The sequence below is a fragment of the Rhinoraja longicauda genome, chromosome 2 (assembly GCF_053455715.1).
Source record: "Rhinoraja longicauda isolate Sanriku21f chromosome 2, sRhiLon1.1, whole genome shotgun sequence".
Lineage (NCBI taxonomy): Eukaryota > Metazoa > Chordata > Chondrichthyes > Rajiformes > Arhynchobatidae > Rhinoraja > Rhinoraja longicauda.
In genome coordinates this window covers 32,412,537-32,440,284 of record NC_135954.1, presented here as the reverse complement: position 1 = coordinate 32,440,284, position 27,748 = coordinate 32,412,537, and the positions used below count along the sequence as shown (strand labels likewise).

The 27,748-nt window shown below is 41.0% G+C and overlaps 1 protein-coding gene across 2 annotated transcripts in view; it reads right to left on the bottom strand.

The window, feature by feature from the left end:
- Positions 1–12,105: 12,105 nt before the first annotated feature.
- The window catches only part of hacd1 (3-hydroxyacyl-CoA dehydratase 1), a 44,318-nt gene continuing 28,675 nt past the window's right edge, over positions 12,106–27,748 (bottom strand). For both annotated transcript variants that reach the window (XM_078416586.1, XM_078416578.1), the window contains exons 6-7: positions 13,878–14,056; positions 12,106–12,497 (exon numbers count right to left, since the gene is read on the bottom strand). In XM_078416586.1, the coding sequence (XP_078272712.1) occupies positions 12,415–12,497; positions 13,878–14,056 (262 nt within the window). In that variant the 3' untranslated portion in view covers positions 12,106–12,414. The remainder of the gene's footprint in view (positions 12,498–13,877; positions 14,057–27,748) is intronic.

Sequence of the window (27,748 nt, the reverse complement as noted above, 5' to 3'; positions counted from 1 at the left end):
GCTCCCGCAGCCAGCGATCGAAGCCCCCGCATCGGGGCGGTCAAAGCTTCCGCGTCGTGCAGCTCCCGAAGTCAATCCCTAACCAGAGACCGCGGGCTCCACGATGTTAAAGTCCGCAGGCTCCCGCGGTTGGAGCTCAGAGGTAAATCCCTGGCAAAGGGATCACCCGTCCCACGATGTTAAGTCCCACAGGCTCCCGCTGTTGGAGTTCCCGAAGTCGGTCTCCAACAAAGGCCGCCAACTCCACGATGTTAGGCCACAGTGCGGACAGAGATACGATACGGGGGAAAAAAATGCATCTCTGTCAAGGTAAGCAATTAAAAAAAAGTTTCCCCCAAACCCCCCCCACAATAAAACCAGCAAGAGAACACTAAAACATACATTTAACACATACTATAAAACAACAGAGAAGGAACAGACAGTTGGCAAGTTAGCCATTGCTGGCGCCACCCGGTGGTAGTTAAGAGGAATAAAGAAAGAAATGCCATAGATTTCGTTCCAAATGACGGCAGGTCATACTCCATAAAGGATAGTTTTGTAGAACAGAACGAGGTGCAGATACATAGTTTATTTGAAAGTTGTGAGACAAGTGGAGAGAATGGCATTTGGCAGGCTTGTCTTCATTGGTAAGGGTATTGAGTACAAGAGTTAGAATGTCCTGCTACAGCTACTAAATATTGGCAAGGCCACATTTGGAGTATTGTCTACAGTTCTGGTCGCCTTGCTGTGGTAAGGATGTCATTCAAAAGGGTGCAAAAAAGATTTGAGGATATTACTGAGTCTGCAGGGTTTGAGTTATAAGGAGGGGCCGAATCACTGGATATTTTTCCCCTGGAGTATCGAAGAACACCACAGAGGGTTTATAAAATCACGAGGGACATAGTTAAGGTGAATGCCATGGGGTTTTTTTCCAGGGTATGAGAGTACAACACTAGATGGCGTACAGGTATGTAGGTTAATTGGCTGGGTAAATGTAAAAATTGTCCCTAGTGGGTGTAGGATAGTGTTAATGTACGGGGATCACTGGGCGGCACGGACTTGGTGGGCCGAAAAGGCCTGTTTCCGGCTGTAGATATATGATATGATGATGATGATGGCATAGGTTTAAGGTAAGAAGGGGGACCAGAGGGGCAACTTTTTAAAACAGAAGGTAGTGCCTGCCCGAGCGAGCTGTCAGAGGAGTGGTAGACAGGTACAATTTAACATTTAAATGAAATTTGGACTGTTGCAAGGATAGGAAAGGTTTGAAGGAATAATGAGCTACGCATAGACAAATAGGACTAGCTTGTTTAGGCAATTTGGTCGGACGAATTGAGCCAAAGAAACTGTTCTTTTGCAGTATAGCTCTGTGACTCTATTACAGGCATAATCAAGGTAAATTCCAAATAGATTTTGCAGGTATATTAAGAGCAAGAAGCTATAAGGAAAAGAGTAGGCCATATAAAACACCAATGTGGTAATCTCTGGGTGGAGTTGAAGGAAGTAGGTGAATACTTATCGGTATTCACAATGGAGAAGGGCAAGTTGGGAAATTCAATGAGTGACGGTAGAATGAGAACAAATTACTGTTGAGAAGGTGCTGTTGGAGGTCCTAGTAAGGTTAAAACTGATTAAATCCCCAAGACCTGTGGAGATATATTCGAGGCTGCAATCGGAGGCGATTGTGGAGGCAATGACTGAAGCACTTACTTTTGATCATAAGTGAGGTGCCACATGAGCGGAAAGCAATGGATGTGATAGCTTGAGATATTAGCAAGCTAACCTAAGGTTGTTAAGAGAAGCAAAGGAGGAAATTATGCAGGCTTTGATCATTACTTTCCAATTCCCATAAACAAATGCTGCAATTTCTCTGTCCTCCACTAGAGGACAATCTTGCATCCCTTGCTTGCCAAAAGAAGTTTTTTTTCTAATCAGGGAATAAAGTTCAACAATAACCTGCCTATCATTCTTCTCTCCCGTTGGCTTTCAGGCAAATGTCCCATTTGTCTTTTCATCAGGCATTTTAAAAGCACAGCAACTCGTGTCATATAGGACACGAGCAGACTTGGATAAAAGGTACACAGCAGAGACATACAGTGGTGAAGACATCTGTCCCATAGACATTTGTTTCTAAAAGCCCTTTATGCAGGATGCCCCAAGACCATAAAACAGTACAGCAAAAGAACATGCCCTTTGGCCCATAATGTCTATGCCAAGCATGATGCCAAGATCAACACATATCTGTTTGCACATTACCCATATCCGTCTGCTGCTTGCATATCCATATGCCTATCCAAAAGTCTCCAAAAACCCACTATCAGATCTGCCTCAACCACCACCCCGTGGCAGCATTTACCATCCACTTTTTTTACTGAGAAATAATGAAATCTGCAAAGAAGGACCAAAACACCCAGCAGGGAGAAAATAGTTGATTCTACACCTTGGCCAAACACAAATTAAGGTGAATGAAACTGAACAAAAAAATCCATCTAGTATTTTTCAAATCCTATGTGTGTTCCTGATTGTTGAGTTTGTCTTTTGCAGAAACCTAGCCCAGATTATTTGGTAAATTGTTTTATTAACGTTCTTTTTTCATATATAATAGATGATATTCAATAATTATTTTATTACAAGACAGTGTATATTCAGTTGCATGCTGCCTAAATACAATGCTTTTATTCCTATCTACATTCAAAGCTCTTAAAGCAGTTACATTTCAAATAACAACAGATGTATCTGTGTAAGCTATTGCTGTTAAATTTACCAAGTGATTGCAGAATTCAGCAGGTTAGGTCACAATCATGATATGACAAATAATTTTTGGATGTAGATTTTGATGCACATTACTGAAAAGAGTACACCAAAATACTGGTTGACATTGGATGTGTCACATCCAATAAAATTGTACATGATCCAATTTTAATAGCATGAAAGTGAGATGCAAATTTTTAAAAAGGAGCAAATTGCAGAACAAGTAATCGGACAAATTGATATAAATAATTGGACAATTTTACTTCAGTTAACAATCTCCCTTTATGTTGTTGATGAGGCAAAATTTCTACATTTTCTGAGAAGTAAAATTTATTCTGTTTAGTAATTGCTTTTTGTTTTGTCTTTTGCTGCTCCTGTAATTTTCAGCCCTGAGCTTTGCCCCTTTATCTGTTCGAGTCAAATAAAGAAAAATCAAATGCTAGAAACACAAAGAGGGAAGGTGATACAGAATTTGCTCCAAAATATGCAAGTTTATATCTTCCATTAATATAGGTCAGACAGTCTGTATAACACTCAGATTCATTAAACTTTTGTGTTCTTCACATAGTAACTTCTCACCAGCAGACTTGGTCTCCAAAATTTCCAAAACAACTCTGCCTCAGATCGGCTTATGACCTCAAAGTGACAGAATCCCATTTTACAATACACTGACATTAATTTAGGAGGCACATTTTCATATAATACACTTGTAATTAGAGTTAAGAATGTAGCATTGTTAGATTTATTTTCAATTACTTTCAAAATATTTTGATTAAATTAAACAATGCTAAATATAGATTCAATATATTTTTCTTCGAATCATTAAATAAATCCATGCACTTAAGAGGGGAACAGGTGTTTCAGTTATAATAATATCTGGACTACACAGCTATACAAAAGATTATACACAAAACAATCTTAAATTATCTTTTGTCATTTAAATATCTATTTTTAAGTGTTCAGAGTTAGATAAATATTAATACTATTCAACTTATATTGCACATTGTGAGGAAGTAACCTCAGATTTAGCTGCATCAATCATAAATACAAAGTTTATTATAGTCAGTTATTTAATTAGCACCCATTTGCAAGTGAGAAATAAACCTATTGGTACAAATAAAATGTAAACACTTCTGAAAATGTTATTTTTTAGGCCCCATTCTGAATACTTAATGATTTTACAAACTCTTTTCAAAGGGAGCTTTCAAGATATACATTGAGAGTGGTAAAAGAAAACATACGTAATCATTCACAGAAATTCCATACAAGAGCTTCATAGAAAATAAAATGTAGAAGAGAATAAATCAAATACATTGGGAATAGTCTAATAGTTCTTCATATATTGATCAACAGAGATCCAATTTGAGCTGAGGCAATGGGGTCAATTTAAATCTTGCCCATTCAGGTGACCAGTTAAAAATTCATATTAGCCATCATTATTGACTTTTTGCAATGACGACTTGCAAAATCACACGAGCAAGAACCTCAAATTCATCTAAATCATGATGCTTTGATAGTATTCCACTAGAATTTCAATCAAGGCTGCTGTAACGCTTTCCACTTGACAAATGGCAAGCTAGTTAGCCTTATGACAGGAGAAACCTTTTTGATAAAATCAGGAACTTTCCTCTAAGAAGCAAGAAACAAGTCCCAGCCCCAGAGGGAAAGTTGCAAATGCCTTTCTTACCTTGGGCTGCCTGTTTACATGGCCTCCTATTCATGATTAGCCAGAAGCTTATGGGAGGATAAGGACATTCAACATTATCTTCAGTAGGTTCTCTGTGCCCCGAGAAAATGGATCAGCAACACTTAAATTATTGCTGTTATTAACATGTGTAGGAAAATGACTGCAGATGCTGGTACAAATCAAAGGTATTATGGCGAGTCCGAAAACTTGTTGGTTGTAGAAGAAGTTTATTGCAGCCGCAATATTCGAATACAGAGTTAAACAACAAGGTAAAGGACAACCATCAAAAACTTACTGTCTTCTTCGAAGACTTCGCCGAACTGAACATTTCGGGCGCCAAAAGCGCACATGACCACGCTGGCCAATCAGCAATGTCGCTCCCTGGTCGCGTTCACACGTGACCTCGCTGGCCAATCCGAGGGTTCAACGACCTGGACCATTCTCTATGGTCGCTACATGACCCCCCCCAGAACCCGAGGTGCGGAACCTAACAGGGAGCCGGATTTCACGACCATAACGAGTACGGAGAGGGACAGCCTGAACCACAGGAGCCGGGGTTCCGGACTTGGCGGAACTGCCGGAACGGGAGGTCCTGGAGGAACTGCCGGAACGGGGGGTCCTGGAGGAACTGCCGGAACGGGGGTCCTGGACTGAGCGGAACTAACGGAGGTCGGCCTCTCCTAGGGGTTTGACCGACCAGGACTGGTTGATCCGGATCCAAATGTGCAGGTTTGAGCCGGGACACCGAGACGAGCTCACTCTTGCCGCACATGTCTAAGGTGAAGGTAGCCGTTCCCTTACGCAAAACCCGGAACGGCCCTTGATAGACCCTCTGCAACGGGGCGCGATGGGAATTTTTCACAGAAAAACAAACTCACAGTCCTTCAGGGAAGGCGGTTCATGTACCATGGGACACCCATGACGTGAAGTCGGAACTGGAGCCAGGGAGCCCACCCGTTCCCGGAGAGATGCTAACACTGATGGGACTGTAGGCAGCTGGTCTGAAGGGTCCGGAAACAAATCTCCGGGTACTTGAAGTGTCGAGCCATATACTAGCTCCGCGGACGACGCACCGAGATCTAGCTTAGGAGCAGTCCGGATGCCCAAAAGAACCCAAGGGAGCTGGTCTACCCAGTCCGGGCCTTCAAGCCTTGCACTGAGGGACGCCTTAAGTTGACGGTGGAACCTTTCTACGAGTCCATTTGCCTGGGGGTGATATGCAGTAGTGGGTTGTAACTTGGAACCGTACAGTTCTGCGAGCGCGGCCCAGAGGGACGAAGTGAACTGTGGCCCTCTGTCAGTGGTAATAACTGCCGGGACCCCGAAACGAGCTACCCAATGAAGGGCCAAAGTCCTAGCACAAGACGCTGACGAAATATCAGACAATGGGAAAGCCTCTGGCCACCGGGTGAACCGATCCACCACCGTGAGGAGGTGGGTGTAGCCCCGGGAGGAAGGCAAAGGCCCGACCAAATCCACGTGGATGTGGAAAAAACGAACTGCTGGGACCTCGAAATCCTGTACGGGGGGCTGGACATGGCGCTGGACTTTAGCGGTCTGACAGGGAACGCAGGAACGCGCCCAACCCGCTACCTGTTTCCGTAGGCCATGCCAGACAAACCGAGCTGCTACCAAAGCAGAGGTGGAGCGGATGGACGGGTGCGCCAGCCCATGAATGGCATCGAAAATCCGGCGCTGAAGGGAGGGCGGTACTACCGGCCTGGGACGGGGAAGAGAAACATCGCACCAGACTTTTGTGCCTTCCGACCCACAAGCTACCTGGGCCAACTTCAATCCCGAAGTGGTGGACTGGTATGCCGAAGCGGTATCCGCTAGAAGCTGTGCCTCCGCAAGCTCCTGGGGATCCACTTCGCAGTCCACCGCCGAAATAGGGGAAAAAGCAGGTCTAGACAGGGCGTCAGCAACGGCATTAAGCTTACCCGCGACATGACGGACATCGGTGGTGAATTCAGAGATAGCAGTCAGGTGCCGCTGCTGGCGGGCCGACCATGGGTCAGACAATTTAAAAAATGCAAATGTTAATGGTTTGTGGTCCGTAAAGGCCACAAATGGGCGGCCCTCAAGGAAGTACCTGAAATGACGAACAGCTAAATAGAGAGCCAGAAGCTCTCGGTCAAATGCGCTATACGTCAGCTCAGCCGAATTTAGTTGCCGGCTGAAAAACGCTAAAGGCTGCCAACGGCCACCGACCTGCTGCTCCAGAACCCCGCCCACCGCCACGTCAGAGGCGTCAACCGTCAGGGCCGTGGGGGCGGAGGGGCTCGGGTGGACCAACATGGTGGCGTCTGCCAAGGCTGCCTTAGCTGCTGTAAAAGCCGACTCTGCGGCCGGGGACCATATCAACTCTACCGGTTTTCCTGCAAGGCATTGGAAAAGCGGGCACATGACTCGTGCAGCTGCCGGAATGAACCGATGGTAGAAATTAACCATGCCTACGAACTCCTGTAGCCCTTTTACTGTGGTGGGCCTGGGAAATGCCCGGATAGCCTCCACCTTCTCGGGCAAAGGGGAGGCGCCGGCAGGGGTAATTCTGTGCCCTAGAAAATCAAGACCAGGGAGGCCGAATTGACACTTGGAGGGTTGGATAATGAGCCCGTGGTCTTGGAGCCGCTGGAACACGGTCCGCAAGTGGACCTGGTGTTCCTGCACTGAGGGGCTGGCGACCAGGATGTCGTCTAAATAAATAAACAAAAAGGGTAAACCCCGGCCCACACGGTCCATCAGTCGTTGGAAAGCCTGTGCCGCGTTCTTTAAACCGAAAGGCATACGCAACCATTCAAACAACCCGAACGGAGTAATCGTTGCAGTTTTCTGTATGTCCTCCGGTCGCACCGGAATCTGGTGGTATCCTCGCACCAAATCGATTTTGGAGAACACCACCGCTCCTTCCAGCCCAGACGAAAAGTCCTGTAGGTGCGGTATGGGGTAGCGATCAGCCGTGGTGACAGCATTGAGACGCCGATAATCGCCACATGGTCTCCACCCCCCAGATGCCTTGGAGACCATATGTAACGGCGAGGCCCACGGGCTGTCAGACTGACGGACAATTCCCATTTCCTCCATCTTCCTGAACTCCGCCCGTGCCACCACCAGTTTGTCTGGCGGTAGTCTCCTGGCCCGAGCGAAAACGGGAGGGCCTTCGGTGCGGATGTGATGGACCACGCCGTGCTTGGCCGAAGACGTGTCAAAACATTGAATGAGCAGCTCTGGAAACTCCGCCAGGATCTCAGCATACGAGTCAGGGGCCGCGACGACAGCCTGGACAGTAGGGCTGGGCGGGGAGGCGATTGTCGGAGCGACGGGCTCATCTCCGGCGGAGGGTCGGAGGTCGTTACCGCGGACATCAGGGACCAGTGAAAAAGCCCAGAGAAAATCTGCGCCCAGGATCGCTTGTCTGACGTCGGCTATGATGAATGGCCATTCGTACGTGCGGAGGCCTAACACAAGGGACATCTTCCGTATACCGAAAGTGCGAATGGGGCTGCCATTAACCGCGATGAGGGTGGGACCTGTCTTACCCGATCTGGTTTCGAGGTCGGTTGGCGGCACTATACTGACGATGGCTCCCGTGTCCACCAAAAATTCTGTGTCCGTGAATCGATCATGGACGTAGAGGCGTCGGTTCTGGCCAATCGTAACTGCCCCTATGTACGATCGGCCGAGGCATTTCCCGCGAAGGTACAAGGCGAGCGGCAGTTGCGGGATTCGCTACCCCATCGTAGGTGATAATAGCACCAGCCGCGCTTGTGCGGATCTTTTTGGCGGGCTTTCGGAGAATTGGCGGGAGACGCGGCGCCATCTTGATGTCGCTGGGGCGTGGTCACTGATGTCGAGACCTTGTTGATCGAACCGCTTGCCTTGTTTTTAGCCGCTATGAGCGCGTCCGCTTTCGCTGCATATGCTTCGGGGTCCTTAAAAGAACAATCCGTGAGCAGCAGTCGGACATCCTCAGGAAGCTTCTCTCGGAATGCCTGTTCGAACATAGGGCAATCCGTATGCTCACCGGCTAGCATCATCATTTCAGACACGAGAACGGAAGGCCGTCGGTCTCCAAGATCCGGTAGGTGCAGAAGTCTTGCAGCGCAATCATGCTTATTAAACCCGAAGGATCGCAGTAACACTTTCTTCATGGCCTCGTACTTGCTTTCCGCAGGTGGATAAACGATGAACCGCATCACGCGCGTGGTCGTCTCCGACGATAGAGCGCTGACGAGGTAGTAATACATTGTGGAGTCGTCCGATATCTTCTTTATATGAAATTGAGCTTCGGTGTGGATAAACCAAGATTGCGGTGCATGCGTCCAAAACAACGGAAGGTGAACGCTTACCGCGCTTAACTCCGGTGTGCCCGGCGCGGCCATCAACAACGAGGCGTCGTGTTCCTGCATAGTCGGTGATCGTCCAGATCACGTCGGGGTCACCAATATGGCGAGTCCGAAAACTTGTTGGTTGTAGAAGAAGTTTATTGCAGCCGCAATATTCGAATACAGAGTTAAACAACAAGGTAAAGGACAACCATCAAAAACTTACTGTCTTCTTCGAAGACTTCGCCGAACTGAACATTTCGGGCGCCAAAAGCGCACATGACCACGCTGGCCAATCAGCGATGTCGCTCCCTGGACCAATCCCCATGGTCGCGTTCACACGTGACCTCGCTGGCCAATCCGAGGGTTCGACGACCTGGACCATTCTCTATGGTCGCTACACTATCACAAAATGCTGGAATAACTCAGTGGGTCAGGCAGCATCTCAGAAGAGAAGGAATGGGTGACGTTTCGGGTCGAGACCTTTCTTCAGCTGTTAACATAATCGCAGCTTCCTCCGGGTGTTTGCTGGGCAAAACACTAGAGGGCCTGTCCCACTTAGGCAACTGCCGGCGACTGTCATATTCGTAGCAGATCGTCAAAAAAACGGTGACTGGACCCCCCGCTACAACCATGTCTACAACAACCTACCACCTAGTCGATGTCAAGCTACGGCAAGCTACCGACAACTGGCGACCCAATCGTCGCGACTTAGGACGTCCACCTACGACCGCGCCTACGATAACCTATGACCACACAGGCGACAACCTACGATAACTGAAGTCAACCTACGTCCACCCGCAACAAGCTACAACAAGCTACAACCCTGTCGGCGATAACTGAAAACAACTGAAGACAATTCATGTCACTTTGGCCTCCGGTTTTGACGCCGGTACCTGTCGCCAGTTGATGTAGGTAGTCGCCAATGGAATTCACCGAAGTGAGCATTGGTGACAACTTGCGTCACCTGGCGACAACCTATGACCACACCTACGTCAGGAGACGTCAAGCTACGATCATTGACATCAAACCAACAGTCGCCAATTTTTTTTTAACATTTCAAAATCCAGCGGCAACTAGAAAAACGCTACGACTCATTGGAGACTACTCACGACCATACAGACGACACCCTGGCGACCGTGTGGAGACAGCCTGGTCGCCTAAAAAAATCGCCTAAGTGGGACAGGGGCTTAACTCTCCAAACTGCTCCAAGCTACTATTCATCTTAACATCTACCAACGAACTACAGTTTCAAAACAACCTAACAAAAACAATTTCCAAATGGCAGCCACATACATGTCACCAACAATGTCCAATGCCTGAAAATCATAAAACTGTGATTGCTGGAAATCTCAGACAAATAACAGAAAATGGAGGAAAAACTCAGCAGGTCAAATGCATTCATGAGAAGAGAAACAGAGTCAATGTTTCAGGTCAGAGACATATTCGTAAGATCTGGCACGGAAATGCCCTTGGCTTGTCATGTTCAATTTAATGACCTTTCCAGACCAATCTAAAAAAATTGCACATGTAAGCCATGAAGATTGCATATGGACTGATCATTCATGTCAGCTTGAAATCACATCATCAACAAAATCAGAATTTCATAACATGAATTTGATTTCATGGAATTCTGATTTGGAAATCCCCCTGTCCCTTCTACATTTCTGTGGCAACTGTAGAGTGATGGATTTGATTAGCTGTACATTAACTGCATTATACTTCAAAATATAACCCTTAGCCTTGCGAAGGACATAAGCTGTCCACATAAAATGAACTGGATATATATTAATACAGTTCAAAAAGGCATTACACAAATAGGTTCAGTCAATTTATATTTTATATTTCACTGTAAATTGTGATCGTTTTCAGTTTGTATCTTGCCGCCCTTTTGGTATTAGCTTGCCACTTCAAAAGATGGAATTTCTCAGTGAGGCAACATGAAATAGCAGAAGGATTATTATAAACTTGCTTATGTACAGCCATCACAAAATATTTTTTAATATAAAAAGCCAGAAGACTCCACAATTCCTTTGCAATGTAACAGGTGAGCTAGATGGGCTGAATAACTTTTATTTGCATCCAACTTTTAATGTTGGATTTAAACTTAGAATGATTTCCAAAATAACCACAAGATGGGAGAGACAGGCTCTATTTTGAAAGAGTAAACTCAAATGTTCAATATTCACTTCAGAATATTGACTATATTGAAAAAACTGAAGCACTTTGTCCCTTTATAAAATTCCAAGTTACAGAAAAAGTCAGTTCAAGAAATAAATTAGGTAACTAGTCTGATGTGTGTTTGCAGAAAATTCATATTTACATCATAAAATTTAAGTTATAAATTGAGAACAAAATTTCCAATTTAAACAATACATTCCCAGACTCTGGTCCAAAACCAGGATTAATCACAAGAGGGATAAAATTCATCATGGTATCTTTCTCAATGTACTTTGCAAACATTAGCAGCCCAAATTTAAAGACAATCAGACAATATACACCAGGGTCACCTTTACAACAGCAGTGCCCCGCACAACAAAACACAAGTCCAATGAGATGGCCATGGTTTTGGCGGTTGGTGGGCCTGGGTGCTCAAATCCACACCACACAAAGCTCTTTACTGTTGAAGGCCTGCACAAGATTTGTCACTACAGTATTTAATTCAGCAAGGTGGTAAATAGTTGTGTTCCATGTATACTTGTTTCGATATAGATACAGTTCCTGTAGAAAATAGCTTGAAATACAAAATGGAAATTTCTATGGCATTGGAGCTGCCTTTTGTTTTGCAGAACCCCTTTAGAAGTTTGCAATGCAAATCATAGGTCTACTAAAAATGACAAAATAGTTTCCATATTTTGGGACTACCCGTAAAGTAGTTATTAAAGCATTCTCCCTGTATGCATTAAGGTGGTCTTGCTCCCCTCAGACTGTAATATAAATGGAGCTTTCAATTACACACCGGAATGATGCTACAACTTTAATATCAAATCATTGATATCCACTGAGAATAAGGCAAATAGTTACCCTTGCAGAAGGAACGCAAAATGGATCAGCTAGTCTCCAGTCAACTACAAAACTTAGTGACCAATTAATATAATTTATAATTACCAAATTAGGGGTAGACAGTTTCAAATATTTCATACATAACTCCATTACACATATTTTGTCTTGCTGTTTATTTCTGTTCCAAGTTTTAGCAACTTGGAATCCTTCAAACACTGGGATTTTTATTGTTTGGCTTTCATCCCCTTTTACACACCTACTTTAGAATCCATTTGGATTAAATTGATCTGCTTTCAAATGTTTCGTTTTGTATTGCTATTTGGTCGAGGTATATGAATCAAGAGTAAAATTCTATCTCGGAGTGTGCAAAGCCGGTACAAATAACAGGGATATTATGGCATAAAAATAATTCTTCACATTGAATTCAAATTCATATCTATTTCAAGCTGTTTAATTTTAACCCACATCCAGACAAGTTTTGAATCAATCTGGAATAGTAATTCAGATCATTTGGTTTACATTAACTGAAATTCAGTAAATTCATACATTTATTACATGTCGTTGGTTTAGATCAACTGTTAATTCAGACTGGATGTAAATTTACATCAGTGTAAATGTGATATAAACAATATACGATCCTGAGAAAAGCACCATTGTTTCATGACTGGTCTAATCCTCTTTTCCTTTGATCACCTCTCCATGAAGCACCTTCCTCCTTTGGCGAAGCATATGGAAATATAGTTGTGGAAAAACTGAACAGCAAATAAATTTGAAGGAAGAAAATATTAGTTAAAAGTTGCAAAAATATATAAACTATATAAAATGTTCTAAATTTTAATACAAAATTTAATTCCAATACAGAGATAAATGCTTTTATTTTGGTTGCATCAAGGTCATTCAGGGCACATAACTTTGCTAATGTAAATTATGTCCACTCCAAATGATTGATTTCAGATCGTTACAAATCCAAACACATGCCACATGGAGGCCAAAGTGTCCAATTTCATTTATCAAATTCCCTTGATGACATTTCCTGCTGTCCATGTGCTCAAAATGTGGTATAAACCCATTGGGACAGAGAACTAAGTGAATCTCTATTGCTTGGTATAGATCAACAGTCTTACAGATGGAAGTATAATTAGTTAGATCAAAAGTAATATTAGCAAATAAGTCTACAGGGAGCAACTCAAATTTTTTTTTACCCATGTTGTGTGTACTTATTTGTAGTGAATAAATATGCAGGCAGGTGGGATAGCGGAGTAAATTCTTTTAGATAGGCACCTGGATATGCAAGGAATGGATCATGTGCAGGAATCATGTTAGCACACACATTGTGGGCTAAAGGTCCTGTTCCTATGCTGCACTTTTCGATGTTCTAACTGTCTGTTGTTGTAGAAAATTGCATAGGTTATGCAATGTTATTTTAAGATTGACACATGCATCTTAAAAAGATTTCCAAGGCTAATTGAAACATTTTGTCTCAAAGTTTTGGATCTTTAAAATGAATGTCATATTTATGTCATTATTGCAACATACAAAATTTCCACCAAAAAACATGTTTATAGTATTAGATAAATAGCATTAAATCTGCTAATGTTGGGTTTTCAATTTGAGGACTTACTCTTACAGCAGGCACCATAATCAAAATACCTTTTGTGATATGAACATTTCTCTTCAACATATTGGTGTATTGACACAATACATTGTAATTGTATTAATGTATTAAAGTAAAACGAAGATTAAATTATTTGAAATTAGTAAAAGATTTATACTTTAATAAAGAAATAATTTAAATTGTGTTAAAATCTACTGAAACTAATATTTTTATTTAATTGCATCCATTGGGCTGATTTAGAATTTTTTATCCCTACCATCTTTATAATGTTAAGGATACAAGACAAATGACATGGAGTTTCATCAATAGATTTTCACATACGCATCTAATCTGCTCAAAAATAAAAGTAGCAGCATAAAAACACACATGTTCATTGAAAACAAAAAGATAAAGTAATAAATCACAAATGATCAAACAAATGATTTTTAAAAGTCCACTAAAGCTGCCATTAGGATTACATTTCAGTTCTTTCCTTTAAGTTCTAAAAAGATCACTCAAACATACAAAAGACACTTACGTGGTATATACGAAATCATTATGATGATAAGACAAATATAGTAGTCGAATGAGACATTGTACTTGTTTGGGAGTCTCAGAGAATATATGCCAGATTTCTTTACAAAAGGCAAGGCAGCATAAATTGTAAGGAGTTCACCAACTACACCAATCGGATATAAGATGATAAAGAGGTTGTATCTGCAAATAAATGTAAGACTTTATTAAAAATCGTCATTTACTCTGGATAAAAAGAAATCACTGACACCTTTGAAAAGACAAAATATGACCAATTCAAAGTTTAACACAAGGTGTTATATGTCTTGTTAAATTTAGAGATGCATAGAAAAATAATTGTAATCACATCTAGTTATATAAACAGAGTATATAAACATACCCACTACATAATTCTACCTTAGAATTGGAGGTGTAAGTAAATAGATCATTACAAGATATGTTTATCAAGAAATGTGTGTTACGCTGCACTTGAGAGCAGTCTTACAAGTCTTGGTCTCTAGTTCAATAACACCTCAGATTTAAGGAAATATTTTTGGGCTACACTGGTTTCCAATTCAAGATTAATTATCAATGATATTCATCATCACACAGGACAGACAGAATAGGAAAAAAAATACCAAGATATTTGCTGTGATTCAAGCGGCAAAATAACAAATGGAGCAGAAATCACAACACTGGGGCAAAAATCAAAAAAATTACCCCATGTTATATCCAAAGCACTAAATTTCCTGACCTCAAGAATCTTTTAAAAAAAAGAGTAACAAGACATGTTGCAAATGTGATCAAAATGGTTTTAGGACACTGAACTCCACATTAACAAATTAGCTACTGCAAGTGAGAGGAATCCTCAACTTTTTTTTGATACATCATACTTGAGGTTTCTCTATAACCTCCAAATCCAATTTTCTGTATGAACTGTGAAAGCTTTAAATTACATCCCTTTTACCTGCGTACCATCCATCTTTGCTGCTCCAGTCTAGATTAAGGAAACCTCACAACATTCACACCTCAGCGGAGACATGGGACTTTTTATGTTTCCGTCTGAAGTAACAATACTTTAGAAGAAAATCCGAAGATGATAATGAACTTAAATTTGAACATAACATGATTATGCTACCTATCATCAAAAGACGTGTTTAACATCATATTTAGCTTTTGTTTTAATGCACAAAGTGAAATAAGTGGACTGTAGATGTTTTGAAAGATCTATTAAACTGGTCTGCACTAAACTGAGTATTCTGATATGAAGAAATAAGTGCTGGTAATATTCTGAAATCTCGCGCAATCTTACTAGTCAGGCTGCTCGGCCATACACAGTGCGCTGCTACTGGATTCACCACAAAATCCTGCAGTATTTTACAACTCAGTTAATGGCACAGCTTCAGAACAGATCTGGCAGCTAAAGGTCATGAGATGCTGTGGGCCATCAGCAACAGCAGGAATGTCTTCCAACATGATCTGTAATATCATGGACCAGCAAGTCCCTCACTCAATTATCAGGCTTGGGAAAAGGCTTCTTCAATGAAGAATGCAGAAAGCCATTCAGGGAGCAGCATTGGACATAACTAGAAATAAGATACAGACCTGTAGAAGCTGCAACACAGGACTTCATACTTGGCAACAGCAGAAACAGCATGCAGTAGACAATACCTCTCAGAATCAATGGATCAAAATGAAGCTCTACAACTTTACCATCCCTAGTCATGAATGGCAATGGACAACTAAACACCTGACTGGAGAAGACAGATCCAAGAACATCCCAAATAATGGCAGGCCCCAGCATGCGAGTGCTAAACACAGACTGACACACTCGTGTTCAACAAAAAGTGAAGAATGAATGATCTATCTCAGTTTGTAATACCATCATGGCAGCCATGTCAATTCAATGCAACCCAAATGATAAGAAACAGCTGAGAACACAGCACAGGTAATGAGATCAGCAACATCCCAGCTGCTCACTGAAGACTTGACCAGCAGAACTAGCCAAGCCTCCTCTGAAGCTGCTTCAGTCCTGTTACAAAGTTGTTACCCAACAAGTTGGTAAGTTGCTCACGTGTGTCTACTTTGGAAAAGCAGGACAAATCCAATCCCACTAATTACAACCCAATCAGTTATTCAACAGAAAAATATTGAAAGGTGCCATTGAAAATAGTATAAAGCTGCACTCATTCACAAATAGCCTGGTCACCAATGTCCAGTTTGGGTTTTGCCAAAAATTCTCAGCTCCCCACCTCTGTGTTGTCAATCACGTCTCTTGTCTGTTTATTCTCAGAATCTACGTTTGGTCTCAATTAAGTTTCCATTACTGAATTCCATACCTTCTTCAGGCTTTCTAATTTTTTTGGCAACATTACAAGTTTCCTCCTTTAAACTAGCACTATTCCCACAAGGCCTTTATTTCTTAACAAGGCATAGTATTCATTGCAATTCATAATACTAGTTAATTAAATTATTAACTAGTTATTTACTTTCTCAATGGTAATGCAATGACCATCTACCTGAGTTAAACAACCCCTCATGCAATTTGATATTTTTTCAGATTTGTTAGTATTTTCATTCAAATGAATGTAAACCAGAGCAGCAACATACTTGGACAATGCCTTTTTTAACACACTTTCTTTGTCTGAAGTATCTGCAGATGATGCAGAAGTGACATTAAGCACCATTGGCTGTAGCCATCCACTCAAAGCAAATTCTGATCCAATAATATCAAAGAACTGCAATTGTCCGGTCTCATCTCGAAATACATATTTTCTACACTTTGCTGTCTTTTTTTCCAATTTTTTGATTTATGCAAAAATTCAACATTACATTCCTTAATTATCACGGCTTCTTGCAAACTGTTGCTCACCACATTTTGATACAAGTAATACATTAATTTGGATAGGGGTGAGGAGTTGTTTAACTCGTGTTGATGGTCATTGCATTACCATTGAGAAAGTAAATAACTAGTTAATAATTTAAATAACTAGTAGATATATGTGTGTATGTGTATATATACACACTGAACTTTTTGTTTTTCTCTCATTTATCATATTGTTTACAGTGTACTATGTTTACGTATTCTATTGTGCTGCAGCAAGTAAGAATTTAGTTGTTCTATCTGGGACACATGACAATAAAACACTTTTGACTCTATTATGAATTGCAATGAATACTATGCCTTGTTAAGAAATATAGGCCCTGTGGGAATAGTGTTAGTTTTGATAATAAGTAATACATTAATTTCTCATGGCTTTGTATTGACCAGATTTCTTTTAAAATTGGGTACTATATACTCTCTATAAGAATATACTTTGTCTATCATTGATTGGTGCAATACATAACAGCCGATTGCTCAAAGCTCACTCCTTTGAAGTCTACACTTTGTCTTCTTTTGTTTTATATTCATTTACTGTTTAGAGCTATTTCGACTTTTCTATCCACTCAGTCACAGCAGTACGAAAAAGGTGAAAAGAAAAGCAAGAAATTGGGTCAGAAAGAAGACTCTCCTGGAGGGAACATTACAGGTAAAAAAAGGGAAAGAAGGGAACTGGGAAATACATCCCTGGGGATTCCACTCTGTTAATGTAATATCAGACCTGGGCAGTAATGTTTTCCCACTGATACTTCTTCATAGAAGTGCTCTATAAATAAACCTCCACCATACAAATTTGTATATTTATTTATTAATGAATAATAAGTCTTCTTAATTAATCTTCTTAAAATGAAGATATTATTTCCCGATTAAATATCAAAGGGATATCACATATTAAACAATGTTTCTCCCAGATAAAACATGCAGATGTAATCATTTGCAAAGAAAGTCTCATGTAACAGTAATACTTCAGACTGCCTCAGGGGATCAGAAGAAATGTATGAAGTGCATTCCATGACCAAAACAGATGTCTTTAAAATGGCAGCAGCTTAACACGAAACTCGGACTACTATTTCAAGAGCTAATTACCAGAACCATCATGCGGCAAGCTTGCACAAATCCATGTTAGTTTCGCCCTTTATATGTGTATGTCTATTTCTAATCAAAGGCAAATAACGTACATAATAACTCAATAAATTATCAAGTTTTGGAAAATTAGTGTCACTTCATTCAGTGAAATTGAAAAGTTACTGTATCATTCATACAGCTTGGATCAATCAGCTACAGTAATTCTGTATACATCCACCTGACTTTGAGGTCTGCAATATTGTTGCAGTGAAAAGTGATTTAAATGCAATAAAACAGGTGTTATTTTTCTGAATTAACATTTAACATTTTAACATTAATATATTAACATTTTACAACATTAAAATACATCACTGTAATACATCAGCAGTTCCAGAATTTCTATGTACACCTGTCTATAAAGAAAGGCCAAATGCCCGCATAAATGGTCAGTATCTTCTCTCATTCATGGTCGCTGATCGCGATTAAACCTCACTTTCATTTGAAAAGGATATGATTTTGGTAAACTCTATCACCTATTTTAGTATATTACTATATCTTCACCCAGAACTTATAGCTACCTTTTAAAGTTCAAATCTGACAAGATTATAAATTTACAATGTGGGTTATTCATTCAAATAATCTATTCTTGGCTAACAGCCAAATTTTTAACTCCTTAATTTATATTCATATCTCTAATCCCAATACTGACTCATCATCTCCCATATTTTATCAGCTTTGGGTGCCCGAAAACACTCTCCATTCCTGAATTTATTCCTTCTCCCCTGACTGCTCCCCTCTTTCATGAGCCACCTCCACACAGCTTAACTTTGTCTTGTTTAATGCTGTTTTGCAATCTTTTGCCAAATGCTCCCTTTCATAGCGTGTCAGCTATTAATTATCCCCAAAATCCATCTCTTACTTCGATGATGGTCCCTTAGCAGCACCCGTGCAGCAGTAGAGTTGCTACCTTGCAGTGCTAAAGACCCTGGTTCGATTCTGACTAAGGGTGCTATCTTTACAGAGTTTGTACATTCTCCCAGTGACCCTGCGGGTTTTCCCCCAGGTGTTCGGGTTTCCTCCCATACTCCAAAAACGTACAAGTATGGAGGTTAATTGGCTTCAGTAAAGATTGTAAATTGTCCCTCGTGTGTAGGAAAGTGCTAGGGTATGGGGATTGCATTTTGGCGCAGACTCAGTGGGCCAAAGGGCCTGTTTCTGTGCTGTATCTCCAAAACTAAAAGAAAACTGGAGAACGTCCCATCTTTCCGAATGGAAAATGGCATTGTTTTTCCCATTTCTCCAAATTCCATAGTACCGACTTGGATAACTTTATTTTACCCCCTTCCTCTTATGCTTTGAAAGTTCCTTCAACAAAATTGACATTGCTTGCATCCCTTGTTTGAAAAAAAGTACTTAATGAAATTGATTTCGTAGATGGTAGAATCCAAGATTTTCCAAAAACAAGTGGCTTTTTTTCAGAAAACAGCAGTTTTTGATGCATTAGGATTAATTTCAGTAAAAACACCAAAAAGGTAGCTTCTTTGCAAGGTAAAAGGTGATTGCATCCAAGGATCCTAAAGGGTTTCACTCCGACACCAGTCCTGGCTATGGATAGCAGCTGATCACTCCGATTAGTCATAAACTCCTTTATCATTGTAATGGAATTACCAACAGATCAAAACCAAATCAACTTAATTTCCAATTTTTCATCAGGACTCTGCTTCTCATATATCTTCTGTAGAATTACCCTCCAATACCTCAAATATGTACAACCTTCACATCCCTCTCTCCCTATTTCACGTAATTAATGCCACAAAGCACTCAGTTACTGCTCTCAAACATATTATGCATGCTCATTTATACACAAGTCTCATGCAACTGTGCCAGATACAAAATCGGTTGATTTCTCATCCCATTCACCCAGCTATAAACATTCGGTCCATGCAAGGAACCGTTAACATGCATTTTGCACTGCTCAATGCTACAAAGAATTAATGTTAGTTGATTCATCTCCAATCATCTTGATCTTACTTCTTTATTTTTCTGCATTTTCTGTCTGCAGTACATGGAACATAGCACAAGAACAGGCCCTCTGGCCCACAATGTATGGACTGAATACAATGCCAAATCAAAACTAATTCCTTCTGCTTGTAAGTGATTCATATCCCTCTACCCCCTGCATATTCATACCAGGCAACATTCCTGGTAAACCTCTTTTGCACCCTCTCAATTGCCTCCACATCCTTCATATCATGGGGTGACCAGAACTTCACACAATAATCCAAATGCAGACTGACCAAAGTCTACAAAGCTGCAACTAGGTGCCCTGACTGATGAAGGTAGGCTTTCATCACTACTCTATCTACTTGTGTTGCTACTTTCAGGGAGCCATGGACTTTGACCCCCAAGACAACCTCTGTACATCAATTCTATTAAGGGTCTTGCTATCATCTGTATGCCTTCCCCCTACATTCAACATCCCAACAATCAGCACCTCTTACGTGCTCGGATCAAACTCCATTTGCCATTTCTTCGCCCAATTTTGTAACTAAACCAAGCTGTTTCCTTTGGTAGCCTTCCTCACTGTCCCTAATTCCAATATATTTGTGTAATCTGCAAATTTACTAACCAACCCATCTACATTTTTGTCAGAGGTCCCAATACATATCCTCGTGGGATACCACTGGTCAGAAAACCACAGCCAGAATGACACCCTTCCACTATTATTGGAAGCCAGTTCTAAGTACAAACTACCTAGTCAGTGTAGATCCCATGCAGCTTAATTTTTTTGTATCAGTTGACCATGAGCAACCTTATTAATCACCTTAAAGTCTATGAAAGCAACATCCACTGTCACATCCTCAGAAAACTCAATCAAGTTAGTAAGACTTACTAACCTCTGCCCTGCCCCACACAAAGTGATTCTAACGGTCCCCAAATACCCTATTCTCTTTTAAGCGCGTAAATCTTATCCCTATGAATCCTCTCCAATAGCTTCTACACCACTAATGTGGAGCTCACCAGCCTGTAATTTTCTGTATTGACTCTATTTCCCCTTCATAAACAAGGAATAAGATTGGCTACTCTCCAGTCCACTGAGGTTAGAGAGGATACAAAGACCTACAAAAATAACGTGTTAATTTTCCAATACTTTATGTCTTGGTTGTAGCTTCTTAAATGCAGTAGTCGGGACAATGTGCAAACTTAACACCACAGCAGTCGGTGTCAGGATTGAACCTGGGTCCTTGGCAATGTGATGCAGGGGCTCCATTAACTTACTCCTGCGCCACCCAGGCTCCTCGATTCCTTGGTTTGTGTTCCCACCCAATAACAGCTTTTTTCTTCATTTTCTCTCTTTAAATGCCCTCCACAACCCTTTGCCTGGACGACTTATCCTTCTCTGGTCTCACCTTCTCAGGGATATTCCCTTTGGCCTATCCATCCTTCCAGCACTCTTTCTGCAACTTTCTCTTTCTCGTTTTGGGTCTTTAACATAAAACATTCAGCTGGTCTGTTAGCATACAGTTAATGTTTCCAGCATTTCTACTCAGATTTCTAGTATCTACAATTTTTCTTTTAAGTTTTCAAAGGAGACAACCATTTGGTTTAAAGTTATGCCAGCTCTGAGCATTACCAGCATTATCATTACCCCACATATTTTCTTGCAAACCTATTTTTTGTTAAATATTCAATAACTCTCCCCACCAATTCTCGAGCCACCATCTATACTGCAGGCAAATTACATTAGCCAAATGACTTTAACAACCAGCACATCTTTGAGACTGGAGCACCTGGGACAAACCCATCGGTAACAGAAAGAATGTGCAAATGCCACAGACAGCACTGGAGCTCGGGATTGAATCTTTATTGCAAGTTGTGCAGCATCAGCAGCACCATTAATTGCTCGACAACATTGCTGACCAATACTCAATCAATTAGATCCCACTCTGTCTATGCTTCCTACACTTCCATCTTCAAAGTTTTTTCAACATTCAACTCTTTTGCAAACTTTTCCTCACTTTGCTCTAATTCACAATTTGAGATCTAACTCCTGTCTGATTTATCCTTTAATTAAATAGGGTGACATATTGAGAACATGTTTGTTACAAAGACAATTCTAGCAATGCCAAGTACTTTAATTTCAAATTTAGTAATAATAATAATAGATCATCAACTGATGAGGGACTTTACTACAAGACAAGTTAAAAAAATCTTAGCTAGTTACCAAGTACTTCATGGAACTAGTATAGAATATTTCAACTGCAATTGATAATAAAGAATATACTGCGGGAGTATTTTTTTGATCCCAAAAAAGCGTTTGATACCATAGATCATGGTTTACTGATGAATAAGCTGGAAAGATGTGGTATTAGAGAAGTAACATACTCCTGGTTAAGAAGCTACCTTGAAAACAGGTATCAGTATGTTCAAGTAAATAATTTTGATTCAGAACTTATGAAGGTTACCTGTGGGGTTCCGCAAGGCTCGGTGCTGGGTCCAAAGCTCTTTATACTCTATATAAATGACATTTGTAAGGTGTCAAAATTGTTACATTTAGTTATATTTGCGGATGACACAAATTTATTTTGTTCAGGGAAAAACATGAAGCAACTTTTGGACACAGTTAAAGGGGAATTGGAAACCCTAAAGAAGTGGTTTGATAATAATAAATTGTCATTAAATCTAAGTAAAACAAAATATATTGTGTTTGGAAATCGAAAAATAAATTCGGAGGTAACACTTATGATTAATGTAGAAATTGAAAGAGTGTATGTAAATAAATTCATGGGAGTGATAATAGATCATAAACTGTTGGAAACCTCACATAAAACATATCAAATCAAAACTGTCTAAATCCATTGCAATACTGCACAAAACTAAGGCCATCTTGAATCAAAATCCACTATTTACTTTATATTGCTCACTCATTATTCCATATATTACATACTGTGTGGAAGTATGGGGAAACACCTACAAAACTAGCACTAATTCAATCTTTATATTGCAAAAAGGAGCTTTAAGAATTGTCAATAAGGCTGGTTATAATGACCCAACCAACCCATTATTTATGAAATCATATGCCCTAAAATTTATGGACCTCGTAGACTTTAATACTCTACAAATAATATTTACAGCAAAAGGAAAGAATACTTCCTGAGTGTATCCAATGTTTCTTTTCAGTGAGGGAGAACAGGTAGCCACTCAGAGAAAATTACATGTTTGAAAAAAGAGGGTAAGGACAAATGTGAAAAATAGATGTGACACTGTCAAAGGGGTCAATTTATGGAATAGTTGCAACAATGAATTAAGAGTGTAGTAATATGTGTAAATTCAAGAAAATATTCAAAAATATTATATTTGAAAGATACAAAATATGTGATCAGCACTGAGAAATGACTGACATGACAGAAATGATGGCTCTTGACTATATTTGTGTTTCTTTCTATGCTTTGTTTATCTGCTTCTGACTTATGATGTTGTGTTTTTTTTAAATTATATTTTGTTAAGTATTAAGGGTAAGCACAATAAGCTTTGGCTTCTGCCTACACCTTTTTTTCCGTCAGAAAATATCATGTGTGATTCTTTTGTTTTATTTTTCTTACAATGATTTCGTACTATTTAACTTTCACAACTGTATCGTCAATCTGTTGAATTGTATTGACCGGAAAATATATATTTTTTAAAAAGTACTTAATCGAAAGTAAAAATCTGATCAATGGTCTTAATGAAGAATGGAGATCAGAACAAGTCGGATAGCCGGGTTTAAAAAAAATCAGTTTTGAACTGCATTCCATATGTTCAAACTTCACGCAATTATATCTCTTTATGCCCAATTCTGCTCATGAATTGTTCCATTTATTTCCCCAAGAAGATGGCACTTCAAGTCTAGGATACAATTCCAAAGCCACTTACAGATATTTGGATCTTTGCCCTAGCAGTCTAGCCGGATAAGACCATCATATAAGCCAAAAGTCAGCTTCTACACTGATCTCTGAACTACAAGCGTACAATGACTGCAATACAAAAATATTGAGCACGATAGTATTTAGTATTCTATCCACGGTAAATCCATTTTCCACTAGGAAATGAGGTACAGAAACTATTTCTAACAGCGTGGCAGAATAATTGCTTTATTGTTCTCCAATATTCTAAGGGGGCTCCGCACGATGACTGCCTCACAACGGTCTGTCTTTGTCCTTTCCTTCTTTTGTGTTTTTAATTTGTTGTGAAATGTATGTTTATGTTTATTTTTAGTTTTGTATTCTGCATTGGTGGGGGTAGGGGGACTTTTCTTGTTTCTTTCCTCGATGGAGATGTAATTTTTTCCGTGTCGTATCTCTGTCGGCACTGTGGCCTAACATAGTGGAGCTGGCGGCCTCTTCCTGGGACTTCCAGAGCTCTACCCCAGAGCTTGCGGGACTTTAACATCTCGGAGCGGGCGATCCCTTTGCCACGGGTCGGTCTCTGGTGCGAGACTGATTTCGGGAACTCCAAGCCACCGGAGTTCGACTGCCCCGATGCAGGAGCTTGATAGCCGGTGGCGGATGGTTCAACTCCCCTGACCGCGGGATGAAAGGAGGAAAGAAGATAAGACTTTATTGCCTTCAATCACAGTGAGGAACGTGGAGGAGCCACTGTGGTGGATGTTTGTCAATTTGTATGTAGTTGTGTGCCTTGTTGCTTTTTTGTTATGACTGTATGGCAAACCAAATTCTTCGTATGTTGCCAAACATACTTGGCTAATAAATTACGATATGATTATGATTAACTGCAAAGTAATTTCTATTACACATTTAGCTTATTTGGAGAAAATGAATACATTAAAGGGTTGAATTTGTTCTCACTTCCTACTTGTTAACACCCTCAGTGGTGTTAAACTTTTAACAGATAAAAGCAATTTTGTTCAATTATAGCCTTCGACTATGGAAGGATTATCTTTGTAATTGAGTAGATATTTAAACCGTTCCAATGTGATGTATGTAATGATACTTGAATGATACCTTCCTTTGTCCCGCCCCCCTGACATCAGTCTGAATAAGGGTCTCGACCCGAAACTTCACCCATTCCGTCTCCCCTGAGATGCTGCCTGACCTGCTGAGTTACTCCAGCATTTTGTGAATAAATACCTTCGGTTTGTACCAGCATCTGCACTTATTTTCCTACACTAATGATACTTGAATGTCGACTCTATTCACACTCTACTGAATTAAGTTTATCCATAGAGTCCATCCAAAATTGGACCCAATAGGGTATAATGCACAACTTATTTGGAAGTTTAGAGTCTGCTACCCATTTAGCAAGGTCGTGACTGATCCAACTGTCACTGATCAACTGCACTTTAACCACTCAACCACACTTTCCCCATTAATTCTACATCCCTGGATTACTTTGTAGTTTAAATATCTGCCAACCCCTGCATGAATGTAGTCAATGGATCAGACTCCACAGCTCTCTGTGATGCAAAACACCAATGATTCATGACTGTCAGAAAAGAAATTCCTCCTGGGCTCAATGTGAAATGGGCACACTTGAAGCTTAACTTTGCTTCTTAGTTCCAGAAATCTCCAAGTGAAACATCCCCTTCTACATTCACACTGTCACTACTGTCAGAATCTTATACATTTCAAGGTCATCTCTCATTCTAATATACCTCATTAAATTCAAGCACAACCAGTTCAATCTTTTTTCATGCAACCTTCCCCTTTATTTCAAGAAGCAACCCAGCAAACCTTCCTAGCACAACCTCCAAAAGAAGTAAATAATTTATATAATAGACAAAAACAATGCATTAATCCATGGAAACATAGAAAATAGGTGCAGGAGTAGGCCATTTAGCCCTTAGAGCCAGCACCGCCATTCAATATCATCCTGGCTGATCATCCAAAATCAAAATCACCCTCCGGCTTTTTCTCCATATCCCTTGATTCCCTTAGTCCTAAGAGCTAACTCTAACTCTCTTGAATCCACCAGGGATATAACAACATTGGACCTGCTATATGCCAATGTTAAAGAGGCCCTCAGCTCCATAGCCTTTCCGCCACTGGGAAGATCCAACCATAACCTGGTTCACCTCCTACCTAGGTATAAGCCATGGTCCAGAGGCTGCCTGTGACCACAAGGTCAGTGGGGAGGTGGTCACGGGAGGCCGGTGATGCTCTACAGGGCTGTTTTGAGATCAGACTCGGACAATTCTGTAGTCCCCATGGAGAGGACATTGATGGATTTACGGACTATGTTACCAGCTACTTAAAGTTCCGTGTGGATAACATTGTCCCTGAGGATACTGCTTCCCCAACAACAAGCCCTGGGTCACCAGTGACATAAATGCCCTTCTCAACCAGAAGAAGAGGGCCTTCGGGAATGGTGACAGGGAAGAGGTGAAACGGGTGCAAAAAGAGCTGAAGGCGAAACTGAGACAGGACAAGGACGACTACAGGAGGAAGCTGGAGCTGAAACTTCAGCAGAGAACCATGAGGAATGTGCGGAGCGGAATGAAGAGCATTACTAGCAACAAGACCAGTGGCCTGGGGACGGAAAGCCCCAGCTCCTCCAATGACTGCAGACCGGTGGCGCTAACTTCACACTTCATGAAGTCCCTGGAGAGGCTGGTGCTCACTCACCCGAGACCCCTGGTTAAACCCTACCTGGACTCCCTGCAGTTCGCTTACCAAACAAAGATGGGGTTGAGGACGCCATCATCCACCTGCTCCATCGTTCCTATGCTCACCTGGATAAGCCGGGAAGCATTGTGAGAGTCAAGTGTTTTTACTTCTCTAGTGTTTTTAACACCACCCAGCCTGCACCTCCAGGGAACAAACTGACGAAGATGCAGGTGGATGCTCCATTGGTGCCCTGGATCACCAACTACTAACGGCTGCACCAGTGAGGGGAGGGAAGCTGAATGCTGAGGTGTAATTAATTACTTTGTTGAGTGGTGAGGGCTGAATCACCTGCAGCTCAACACCGACAAGACTAAGGAGTTAATGGTGGACCTTCAATGTTACCTTTAAGTTCAGGACCCTTGTCTCCTATGGTTTGAGAAATGGTATATTTGAATCAGTTGTTATTCTGTGAATATGCACCAATTATTATATGTATCCAGCTATCTTTGTAACTGAAGGTTTATTTTGCAATCTGCAGAACTATATTGCATATATATATATAAAATGTTATTACCAATTTTATTTGTATGTGTTATATAAAAACAAGGTAGTTGGAATATCCGTAATGCATTCGTACATGCAGAGCATACCAATATTATTACAATAAAGTTTTACCCATCTCCATCACCCACATTCATCCCTGGGACACTTGGATAAGAAGGACACCAACATCAGACTCCTATTAATAGACTGCAGCTCTGCTTTCAATACCAGTATCCCAACCAAGCTTACTCCAAACTTGTGGAATTTGGAATCAGCACTCCTCTCTGCAACTGGATGCTCAACTTCCTGACCAACAGACCACAATCAATCAGTGCACGCAACACGTCATCCTCCACAATAATCTTCAACACTAGTGCCCCTGAAGGATATGTTCTCAGCCCCCTACGCTTTTATACACTTATGACTGTACAGCCAATGCCAATCCGACTCAATTTACAAGTTCACTGGATATGAAATAATGACGAGACGGAGTACAGGAAGGAGATTGAGAACATTGTAAACTGGTGCCAAAACAATTACCTTGCCCTCAATGTCAGCAAGACAAAGGAGATTGTGATTAACCTCAGGAAACAAAGCAGTACACACACACTGGTATACATTAATGGTGCCGATGTAGAGATGGTCGATGGTAGAATTTATGTTCACAGATCATCGGAGCTGAATTAGGCCATTCGGCCAATCAAGTCTATGCTGCCATTCAATCATAGTTGATCTATCTTTCCCTCTCAGCCCCATTCTTCTGCCTTCTCCACATAACCTATGACACCCTTGGTAATCAAGACT